The sequence below is a fragment of the Dasypus novemcinctus genome, chromosome X, assembly GCF_030445035.2.
Source record: "Dasypus novemcinctus isolate mDasNov1 chromosome X, mDasNov1.1.hap2, whole genome shotgun sequence".
Taxonomy (NCBI): Eukaryota; Metazoa; Chordata; class Mammalia; order Cingulata; family Dasypodidae; genus Dasypus; species Dasypus novemcinctus.
Genome location: NC_080704.1, coordinates 77,371,204 through 77,382,950, shown reverse-complemented (window position 1 = coordinate 77,382,950; position 11,747 = coordinate 77,371,204). Strand labels below are relative to the sequence as shown.

General features: G+C 46.1%; 1 protein-coding gene across 1 annotated transcript; it reads right to left on the bottom strand.

Annotated features, from left to right (window-relative positions):
- Nucleotides 1–9,824: 9,824 nt before the first annotated feature.
- Nucleotides 9,825–10,703, bottom strand: OTUD6A (OTU deubiquitinase 6A). The gene has a single exon (XM_004474302.2). The coding sequence runs from the start codon at nt 10,698–10,700 to the stop codon at nt 9,825–9,827; it is 876 nt and encodes a 291-aa protein (XP_004474359.2). The 5' UTR covers nt 10,701–10,703.
- Nucleotides 10,704–11,747: the final 1,044 nt, after the last annotated feature.

Genomic DNA, 11,747 nt, shown 5'->3' with positions numbered 1-11,747 from the left:
CAACTCCTCATCTTACGATCACAGCACTTAGGGGTGAACCCTGGGTTGGGGGAGCACTCGGATTTGTGTGAGCCTCACTTCCGAGGCTGCACACGAATGTAGTCTTAACTATTTTGGGACCCTTCTCTTGGCCTTCCTGGCCCCCTGCATAGCAAGCAGTCCTTATTATCAGAGCTACTGGATATATATTTTGTTGAACTGAATAAGATACTTAAAAGAATGAGCTATTTCAAGCCCCCTCAAATAATTTCAGAAGCACTATTCACACACTTGAGAATGTGTTCTAGTCATTCTAGGCTATTCATTAGAATAGGCTCCTTGAGCAACTCCCCGAGCCAGGCTGAAGTAGCTGCTTTGCACTGAGAAACAAACGACCAGAGTCAAGATTGCAATTGGTGGCAATTCTGCCACAAGTTGCTACTTCAGCTCAAACTGCCTAGTTTGTTTCCAGAGTACTCAAAACTGATCAGACCTTTGGAGAGGGATTAACATTTGTGGTTTTGGAATGAGGACTCCACTGGGCAGAGTGGCCGAGGGAATTCCCCATCCCCACCCCTCTCGTGTTTCCCCCAGCGATGAGCACTGCCTTCCCCAGGCCCTCTTTCCAGTGCTTCCCTTCTTGTCCACTCCCCACCTCCAAGAAAAAGAAACATCTTTTGTTTTCTAATTTCTCAGATAGAAGAAATTAAGTTAGGCTTGAATAGCCTGAAAATCTCTTTGTGAGGTTGTGATTGTCTTGCCTGGATTTACCAGCCTCCACTTGGCTCAGGGATCAGGAAATTCAGCCTTGTGAGATGGTCCTTTACAATCTTTGAATAACTCTGATTATCAGCACATACTTTTTTATGTCAAACCCAAACCTCCTACCTTATTGCGTATGCCTTGTAGTGTGGTAGAGCCACACACAACTGTCAAAAAGTCAGATACACAAGCACAAGCACAGTCTTAGATCTGTGCTTGTGGGTTTGTGTGTGTGTTTGTCCATGTGTGTATAATGTGGAGAATAGGAGCCTGTGACCACCCCCACCACAGAGGAAAATTCCACAGCCCCCAAACCGCATATATCTCACTTCTGTAACAAGCTTGCTTGACTGTAAAACCTTATCTCAAAGCCTCCTCCTGTAGAAAGTCTCGTCATCCCCTGCCAAAAGACCAGCCTGACCCAGACCCTTGTCTCCCCAACCGCTTGTCTCCCCTGATAGGATCCCCAGCACTTAATTAACCGCAAACATCTGCTTCTGTACATGCTTGCTTGCTGAGCTATTGCCCCCACCCCCTCCCTGAACCTAAAGGCCTATTTAAGCCAACCCGGGGCTGCTCTCTCCTCTGCGTAGGATGAGGCAGTCGCCACGCGGCTAATAAAGCTCTCAATTGGAACTTTATTCAAAGTCTGAGTCTGGTCGATATCGCTGGTCTATAACAATAACAGGTTTTTGTGCAAGATCAATTTGGGAGAAATAAATATATTTTGGGGACATATTTTTCCCATTCAGAGTGAAAATGGAACTTGAGGTAAAGAGGGTTGGGTAAATGCATATTTGTATAACTACCCCAGGTAAGACCTACTGAAGTGAAAAAGAATGAAAAAAGAGAAAGAGGATGTCTCCTCTCTGAAAGTAGGCACAGGCCACAGCAGTATTCCACAATCTTGGGATCTCCATATGAAAAAGAATTTAAGTTAAAGTGAAAATAAAGATGCAAAGATAAAAATGTGCAAGCTAGCCCCTCACGCCCTCACACACCCTACCCATCCCCCCCCCCCCCCAGAAGGCAGTAAGCCAAGATCAGGTTTCCTTGTTTTATTGTTGTTGTTTAATCTTCAAAATGGGACACTAGGCAATGTTTTTAGTTCTACCCATAGCTATTTTATGATATTAAACATCTTGCTTAAATCCATAACTCTCCATTTCTCAACCTCAAAAGTGAAAGGGTCTTTGATTCACCCTCTGAGATAAAACTGTCACATTTACTCTCCCTTCCACTTCCTGATTTTTTGTTCTCCAATTTTTGCCACTGAGATAAATTATGATTGTTTTTACACCCTATATCTTTTCTTACAAGAACTGTACCTGACTGTCAGAGTCTCACTTCAATAAAAGCCCAGAACTAGACAATTTCACAAGTGAATGGATTATTTCAAACTTTCAAGAAGCAGATAATTCCTATTGCTATTTTTTTTTCAATTAAAAGCAAGTGTTTATTTTACATGAAGAAAATTATAGAATACTGATCACAGTAACAATTTGCTGGTTGCACTGAAGAATTATTGTTCATATACTATATTGTTATTTTACATTTATCTGGTCTACTCCAGTCTTTTTTTTTTTTGGTTACTATTTGCATGGAATACCTTTTTCCAACCTTTTACTTTTAACCTGGTTGTGTCCTTATGTCTGAGGTGGGTCTCTTGTGGACTGCATATAGGTGGCTCATATTTTTTAATCCATTCTATCAGTCTGTGTCTTTTGATTGGGGAGTTCAATCCACTAACATTCAGTGTTATTACTATAAAGGCATTACTTACTTCATCCATTTTGTCCTTTGATTCTCTGTTGTCATACTCTTCTATTGTCTGTCTTTTCCTTTAGTTTACCTTCCTAATAATCTTCATTTCTAAACTCTCCTATTGCTATTTAAATCATTCCAGAGCAAAAAGAAGAAAGGGAAGCATCCCAGATTTTTAAAGTTCTTTTTTCTATTTCTTAGCACATAAATAAAATTTTTCCATTTAAAAATTCAAGAATATAGACGTATAGGGCTTAAACAGTGAAAGCTCACCTTCTTCCTCCTTCCACCTACTAATTTTCACCCCTCTCCCTAAAAGTAACAACTCATACGGATATACCAAAATGTATTTAATTAGTCTCTACTGAAGATATTTAGGTTTGCCATATCAGAAGTTCAAAAGATTACACAGTGAAAAGCCCCCTCTTACCCGTTTCCCCCAATAGCCTAGTTCTCCTCAAAAGCAAACAATGCTATCATTTCTTAATGTATATTTCAGTCACACACAAGCTAATCTGTCTATTTCTATGTATAAAAATGCAAATGATGGTGGTTTACACACATTTGAGAGCTGTTGTCAAATTGCCCTCCAGGGAGATTATACCAGTTTACACAATGCTGACTAGTGCCTGTTTCTCCATTTCCCCCATCAACACAGCATATTGTCAAACTTGAAATCTTTTTCTAATCTCTTGAAAACTGGCATCTTGTTTAGTTTGCATTTAATTTGTAATATTATCATGAGCGAAGTCAATGTTTATAAGCCACATTATGTTTCTGTTTCTACGATTTGCCTGTTCACATGCTTAGAGTCCATTTTTCTATTGTTCATTTTCCTATTGATCTGTAAGCAAGCTTGCAGACTAAGGATTCAGTCCAGCAAGATGGCTGGATGCAAGATCAATATACAAGAGATACTCTTGTGAAAACAGCTCCAAACAATCCAAACAAGCCAGCATTTATCAAAGCTGGCCTGTGGACCATCTGCCTCAGACCCACCTGGGGTCCTATGAAAACTTCAGCTTCCTGACATCCATTCCTGCCAGGCCTACTGAATGTAGGGTGAAGCCCTAGAACCTGCGCTTTCAGAAGCTTCCCAGGTGATTTTTTGGCACACTCAAGTTAAAGAAACACTTATCTAGAGTGTTGGGTGGTGAGTCTGGCCCATGTCAATAACCTCGGCCAGGCAAGAGTTGCAGGCTCACCGTTACCCTCAGTACAGTCCCCCCCCCCCCCCCCAAATTGGTAGACCAGGCAACTCTTTCACCTCTATCCTCTGGCTACACTGAACTGGTCACAGTTCCAGGAAGCCACCCTATCCTTTCACTGCTTCCTACCTCGATTCTGGCTGTGTTCTCTGCCTCCTTCCTCTGCCTCCCTGCCACCCCAAGTCTGAAGAACCGTCCTTCCTCTGGGCTTCCTTCCCTCGCAGCAACTAGCCATGCTGCTTTCAGTACATTTCTGTCTGTTTTCCTGTGAGTGCTGGAACTGGGTCTTTTACCTCTCTAACTATTGTGTATTACCATTCTCTTCAGTAAATATAGCATGAATGGATGAAGACAGCTGGCAACTTCAGACTGAGGTCACTGGAATGCAGCCATTCTACATGACTTTTTTTTTTTTAAAAGATTTATTTATTTATTTAATTCCCCCCCTCCCCCAGTTGTCTGTTCTCTGTGTCTATTTGCTGCGTCTTGTTTCTTTGTCCGCTTCTGTTGTCATCAGCAGCATGGGAAGTGTGGGTGGCGCCATTCCTGGGCAGGCTGCACTTTCTTTCACGCAGGGCCGCTCTCCTTACGGGTGCACTCCTTGCTCGTGGGGCTCCCCTACGCGGGGGACACCCCTGCGTGGCAGGGCACTCCTTGCGCGCATCAGCACTGCGCATGGGCCAGCTCCACACGGGTCAAGGAGGCCCGGGGTTTGAACCGCGGACCTCCCATGTGGTAGACGGACGCCCTAACCTCTGGACAAGTCCGTTTCCCTCTACATGACTTATTGAGAAGAGAGTCACCCTCTTAGATTATAAGAATGTAGTATATGAGGACCGTGGCACTTCATAGCAGCGAGGAAATGGTGGATCATTCAATAAATTACATTAGATTAGTTGGTTAATTACCATAATTGGAGGAAATCAGTTTATGCCCTTATCTTACACCCAAATAGCTTCCAGGTAGATATGTTAAATATAAAGTGAAAGTATTAAATAAAACCTAAAGAAAGCTTAGATGAATATTGATCTATGCCTGACACCAGGACAAAAACCAGGATGAAAAAGATTGATAGACTCCATGACGATTTTAAACTTCAGCATATGCGAAGAGTCAGAAACAAAATTGGAAGGCTAATGATGTATAGGAAAAGCTATTTTTTTAAACAGTCAAATGACAAGGGCTTAGATTTATTAATATGAAAAGATCTACTAAAAATCCGTAAGAAAAGACAAACTTATCCTTAGAAAATTAAGCAAGGTTCAGAAACAAGCAAGAAATCAAGAAATATTTTTTCTTGTATGAGTGAAACAGACATGCCAAAAACACAAGAATATTCAGCCTCGCTAGTAACCAAAGAAGGGTCAATTAATACAACATTTTCACCTAACAAATAAGCAACTATATGAGAAAATAACACTCTCATATCTGGGAGTGTAAATTCGTGCAATCTTTCTGGAGGGCATTTTTACCAGCATGCTCTGAAAGCCTCTCCTCTTGACCTAGATCACTTTTGGGACTCTATCAAAAGGAAGTAATCAAAAATACAAAGATTTAGCTACAAGGATATTACAGTGACATATGTATAGTAGTGAGAAATTGAAAACAATCTAAATGTCCAAAAATAGAATTGGATAAATTATGGGATATTTATAGGCTAGAGTGTGGGCATTAAAATCATCTTCAGACCGTTTAAGGACATAATAGAATGAAACCTTTTTTTTTTTTAAAATGTGTGTCTATTTGTGCAGAAAAAGCCTGGAAGATGCCCTGACTGGCCTGAGAAGTGCCTGCAGGCAGGCAAACCTGTCCCCAAGAGGGCACTTTGGGCAAGCTTCAGTACTAGTACCATCTGCTTTCGCACTGCAGCCCAGAAAGCTCTGGTGCTAGGCAGGAAAAGGCTCTGCTTTCCTTTACTACAGGACCTGAGGAAAGAGGCCAAGTAGTCACCAAAGTCGCCCCTAGACAAAATTAAGGACATGGCTATTGCCACTGCTGCTGATGTTATTATGTTCCTTGGGCTCTTGGTAATGATACAAATAGTAGCTAAGATTTATTGGGCCCTTCATATGTATTTTCATTGAATCCTCCTAACATCTCTAAGACAGGAATTACTTCCCCCATGTTATAGATGAGGAAATTGAGGCACAGAGACGTTAAGTGACTTGTCTAAAATCACACAGCTAGGAAGGGGAGGGGTGAACTGGGCTTTAAATTCAGATAGATGTGTGACTCCAGAGACCACATCTGCACCCAAGAGGTGCCTTGTTTTCGGTTGCTATGGCAAGAGGGGAGAGGACATGATAACGAGTCATTGGAAAAAATAAGTGAATAAATGAAAGTTGCTTCAGGAATTGGTATTTGCATGCCTTTGGGAATAGGGCATTGTTGCTTAATGGGTACAGGGTTTCTGTTTGGGGTGACGAAAAAGTTTTGGAAGTAGACAGTGGTGATGGTTGCACAGCATTGTGAATGTAAACAATGCCACTGAATTGTACACTTAAAAATGATTAAAATGGCAAGTTTTATGTTATATATACGTTACTACAATAAAATAAAATAAAAAGCCAGGCACCCAGAAGCAGATGTGGCTCAGGTGACTGAGCTCTGGCCTACCATACAGGAGATCTATGGTTCACTTCCTGGTGCCTCCTAAAGAAAACAGTGAGCTGGCACAATGGGCAGGCACGGCAAGTTGACACAACAAGATGATACAACAAGACACACAACAACAGAAACATAATAAGAGACACAACAAAGCAGGGGGTAGAGGTTCCCGGTGCCTCCTAAAAATGAGCAAGACAGCAAGCTGATGCAATGGGCAGGTGTGGCAAATTGATGCAACAAGATGATGCAACAAGAGACACCAGAAGAAAAAACATAATGAGAGACCCAACAAAGCAGGGAACAGAGATGACTCAAGCCCTTAGGTGCCTCCCTCCCACATCAGGGGTCCCGGGTTCAGTTTCTGGTGCCTCTTATATACACAGCACACAGCAAGTGCAAACAATGAGGGGGTGGGGAGAAATAAATTAAATTAAATCTTAAAAAAAAAAAGTCAGGGACCCCCTTTTCATCCTATATACCCTACCCGGTCAGACCCCCTTCAGCCATGAGCAACCTCACCAGCCTATTCCCCCTTTCACACCCAGGTCACTTCCCTAACTTATTCCCTGCTTCCTTAGTTACCATCACCTTCTAGGTGCAGGCCCCCTTTTCGTGGTAGTCTCCCTTCTCTAGAATCTTCCTTCTTCCCCAGGCAAGCACCATCCCACCACCAGGCCCTCTTTTCTTACCTATGCCACCCATCCTAGTAGATTATACCCTTCCCTGGTCAGAAGTTCTTAACCCACCTATGCCCCAGAGGAAGTCATACCTTCTTTCTCAGTCAGACCCCACCTATCCCTGTCACCAACCAGGTTCTCTGCCCTAACTTGATTTCCTTTGGCCACCAGCCCTCATTCCCAGCCAGCCATTCTCCTCTCCCCAGCCAGGCTCTCTTCTTCAGCCTATGCTCCCTTTCTGATTCAGCCATTGCCCCCAGCCAGTGTCCACCTCTCTGGCCTGTGATCACTTACCTCACAGGAACTATTTCCCACCCTGCGCCTCACCCTCTGTGCCCAGCTTTAGCCAGGCCCAATTCCTCGGTCAGGCAACATACCCCAGCCAGCTCCCAGGCAGTCCTCAACTGCAGCCTGGCCCATTCCCACAACTGAGTCCTCTATATCCCCTAGGGCCCTCACCCAGCCAGTTTCCATTTCCCAGTCTGAGAACCTGTTGACAGCCTTCATATCCAGGTTGCCTTGCCCAGCCCAGCCCCCTTGTCAACCCTATGCCTCCTGCCCAACCCTGTACCCATCCCACAGCCAGATACCCTCCCCCAGCCCTTTTCCCTCTTCAAGGAGACGGTGTTGTTCTCAAGGAGCTGCCCCTTCATGGGCCTATTCCCCTTATCACACCCATTGCCTCTTTCCTCAGTCAGGCATTGTCCTCTCTCAGCTCCCTGTCACCTGCAAAGTACCCTCCCCAGCCAAGTGACCTTTTCCTGTCAGGACCACTTTTCCAGTTGTGTCCCTATCCAGGAAGGATCCATTTCCCCAGCCTGCTCCAACCTTCCAAGCCCTTTACCAGCCAAGCTCCCTCCCTTCATTAGTCGTCCCCTCCCCCAGCTCAGGAAATCCCCTTCTACTTCCAGAACTCTCACCCCAGCAAGTGCCCCTTCTCTAGCCAGGTGGTCTGCCCTAGCCATTTCCTCATTCAACAGCACCTGTGCCCTTTCTCCAACCAGGCCACCTGCCTAGTGAGTTGCCCTGTCACCAGCCTCTTCCTCTTTCCACTGCCAGTGTCCTTCCCCACCCAGCCCCCTTTCCTGCTCTATAGTCCCCTCTCCTGCCAGGATGCCCCCCCCCAAGCCTGTGGCCCAGTACCTAGGCAGCTTCCTTTGCCAAGCCAGGTCCTTTCTTCTCCCTATACACCTGTCCCAGCAGGGCCACTTCTCACTGCCAGGAGCCCTTCACCAGCCCATGCTCCTGTTCTCAGCCTGGATCCTTTTCCTTGCTGGGCCCCCTTTCCCAGCCAGCAGCCCTTTCTCATCTGGGCCCTCTTCCCCAGCCTGTGTCCCTACTACCCAGCTGGGTCTCCTTGTTCATCAGTTGAGGTCCCCCCCCCCCCATTCCTAGAGCCCTTTGTCAGTCTTTGCCCATGTTCCCAGTTGGGCCCCCTTCACCCACCTTTGTCCCAGACCCATGCAGGCCCCCCTCCCCTGGCCAGGCCTAGTCCCTGAAACAAGGAACTTGCTTATTCCCTGTTCCTCAGTCAGGTCCCCTTCTGCAACCTGTCACCCCCTTCTTCCCCAAACCCTTCCCCATCCCTACACAAGGTTCTTTTCTCACAGTGCACCCAAATACCTGTTTTGCTCAGGGGCCTCCTGTTCTCAGGCAGCTGGTGCACACACAAACTTAACCAAGGCACGGGGTCACACAAGGAAATATCTAGCAGGATGTCCATATTTTGCAGACACCCCCAAAGAAAACACCGTGGCACTTCTTTTCCTCCTGCAACCTCGCCCTGGATTGGTGAGTTAATTTTGGGAGTGGGGATTTTTGTTTTTTGGCAGGCAACAATGAGAACTTCCTTAAATGAAACCATTTCATAATGTTTTTCAGAGTGAAACATCAGCTCAGCTTGGTCTTTAGATAAAATTCCTCCCTAAATCCTTCCTTGGGAAAAACTCCACTCCTGGCTACCACCAAGGCTCACTTCTCCTCCCCAAAGCCTCCTCTCCAGGCCCCCTCCCTAACCCTCCAGGAATAGATCCTGGGATACAAATTTTATATGAACAAAGTCAGCTACTCACAAACAGAGAAACAGGGAGGTTTAAAACAGCTTTTATATTCTTAAACAAATCACATTTGAAAAATTTTTTGAAGTTATAGCTTTTCATTCACTTTAGAACATTTGAAATACACAAAGAATTTTAAGATTGAATTTAAGCAAACTCACTGAACAACAGATCAGAAGATTAAACGTTTGAAACACGGGTTTACTGCACATCATTTCACTGTCATTATTTTTTTGGCAAATTCAAAACATCAACAAGTCTCAAATCTCAACAAACGTATATTGCTCGCTTTTTTTTTTTTGCCTCATATCTGTCGTAGACATAACAAAATAGATAAACTCCATGAATACTTTTTAAATCTCTCTTTAATCTCTAAGAATTAGAGACTAATTCATACCGGTTGTAGATATAAAAAAAATGAATCAACTACTTGAATTAAGCCACACATTTTTTCCGCTCTAGGAACACAGGAAACTTACTAAAATTCAGATGTTTGTCCCTTACAGTAACGTAAACTACCTCTCCAATTTTCTATTTTTGACTTCATACCAGTTGCAGATAGAACAAAACGAATCGACGACTTGAATAAGTCCCTTTCTACCCTGTTCCTATGAAAGATCTTCTACACCTTATAGTAAAGTTTATCTAGCCTAGCTACACGAAAGAAAAAATCAAGATAAATGCCAACAAGCAAGCAAAAAACCTTGGGCCTGAGGAGACAGCGGCGGCGGCGACCTGGGCTCCAGCGGCGACCGCGTGGCGTCTGGGGCCTAGAACAAGCGCGGGGCTGCGCCCCCTGCGGCGCCCGCCTCGAGCGGCTTCACCGAGTTGTAGTGCTCCCCGAGGTTGCAGGCGTAACGCATGTAGACCAGGGTGAGCGGCTTCTTGGTGTACTCCTCCCCAATGACTACGACGGGCGAGTCAGCCTGGATCACTTCGATGGGGGTCTGCAGGACGTGCGTCAGGGCCCTCAGCTCGAGCTGGCCCCCCCACGCTGCCCTGCGCACGATGTCGTTGCAGTAGCTCAAGAAGTCGTCGCGGCTGTAAGCGTCGCCGGTCTCGGAGTCGCTGAAGAAGGGCAGGAAGTCGTCGATGTGCTTCTGCATGTACTCGGAGGTGCGGCTCCGCAGGCTCTCCACCGTCACCGAGAACACCAGCTGGTCTTGGATCGCGCGGTACATGCAGTGGCCATCGGCCGGGATATCCATCATCTCCAGATTCCTGGCCGCCAGGATGACCGACAGCTTCTCCTCCTCCTCGCGGCGGAAGCCGGCCAGGTGCTCCATCTCGGCCTCAGCGATTCTCTCCTGGCGCTCTCGCTCGAGGGCAGCCCTTCTTTCGCGCCTTCTCTGGGCCCTGGAGAGGCGGGGAGGCTGGTTCTCCAGATCCATCTTGGCCAGATCTTCGGCGACAGCCTCGACGTTGCTGTTGTCAGGGAAGTTCTCGTGGAACTTCTCCAGCTCCTGGCTGTGCCTCTGCTCCATCTCGGCTTTGAGGCGAGCCACGTCGAGGAGCAACTGCTTTCTTTTGTTCTTGTCGCTCTTGGGGACCGCGGTCTTCATGCTCTGGATGCGGGCCTGCAGCTCTTTCTTCTCGCGGTGGTGGCGCCGTATCATCCGCTGATGCTCACTCTGCACATCATCCATGGCGTCTAACGGAATCGAAGTTGGGTGGCGAAAACAGCCAAACTAACGGCTCAAGCCACGGACCCGAAGACACAGATTTGCTGCTTGCCCTAGCTTTTGTGCTCTGTTGCGCAGGCCCACCCGTCGCCCTCACCCTATTCGCGAGCCCCTTTGCCATTGGCCGCTATTTCCACGACCACGCCTCCCCATACACGCTTGACCCTAGGAATGGCTGTTCGGAGTCCCTAAACACGCCCCCATTAGACCCCGTAGCAACGGATGCTTCCAACTGTAGCAGGATTCAAATCCTGCCACCTAGATCGCGCATTGGCCCAACGTATCCAACAGCTGTAATTGAAGGATTTTTCATGGACTCTTACCCGCTTTCTCCCTTTCCAAGTCTGTATGCCATGCATGGCCAGGTTCGAGAGTCATGTGAAAAATGCTATCTTACCAGAAAAAAGTGCTCTGAACCTGGACTTAGCATTGCTCCTAGCGTGAAGGAGGCGATGTGGCTTTCTCCAGTTTTTCAGGTCCTTTGCTGGGTGAGCCAGTAATTTATGTGTATCAGAGAGCCAAGACACAACAAAGCAGGGAGCTGAGGTGGCTCAAACGATTGGGTGCCTCTCTCCCACATGGGAGGTCCCAGATTCGTTCCTGTGCCTCCTAAAGAGAAGATGAGCAGATACAAAGAGCACACAACAAATGGACACAAAGAGCAGAGAGGGAACACAAACAATGGCAGGGGAGGGGTGTATAAATAAATAAAATAAATATTAAAAATAATAATACAGGCTGTGACCCTAGCCTTTCTTGTGCCTGAGCCCCTTCCTCATCTCCATAAGACTCTTAGAGGGAGTAAGGAGGCTGCTTTGAATGTCTAAGGATTCAGCTACCCCCTAGGCCAGACTTAGCCTCACCTCCTGCCTCTTATCCCCTATTTTCTACCCCTTTTTCCATTCCTTGTTATCCAGATCCTTTATTTTCTTGGTAGGGTAGAAGGATAGGGGCTGTATTATCAGCACTGAAAATTCTTCACCTCTCAATCTCTATGCTTTCCTTGCTGTA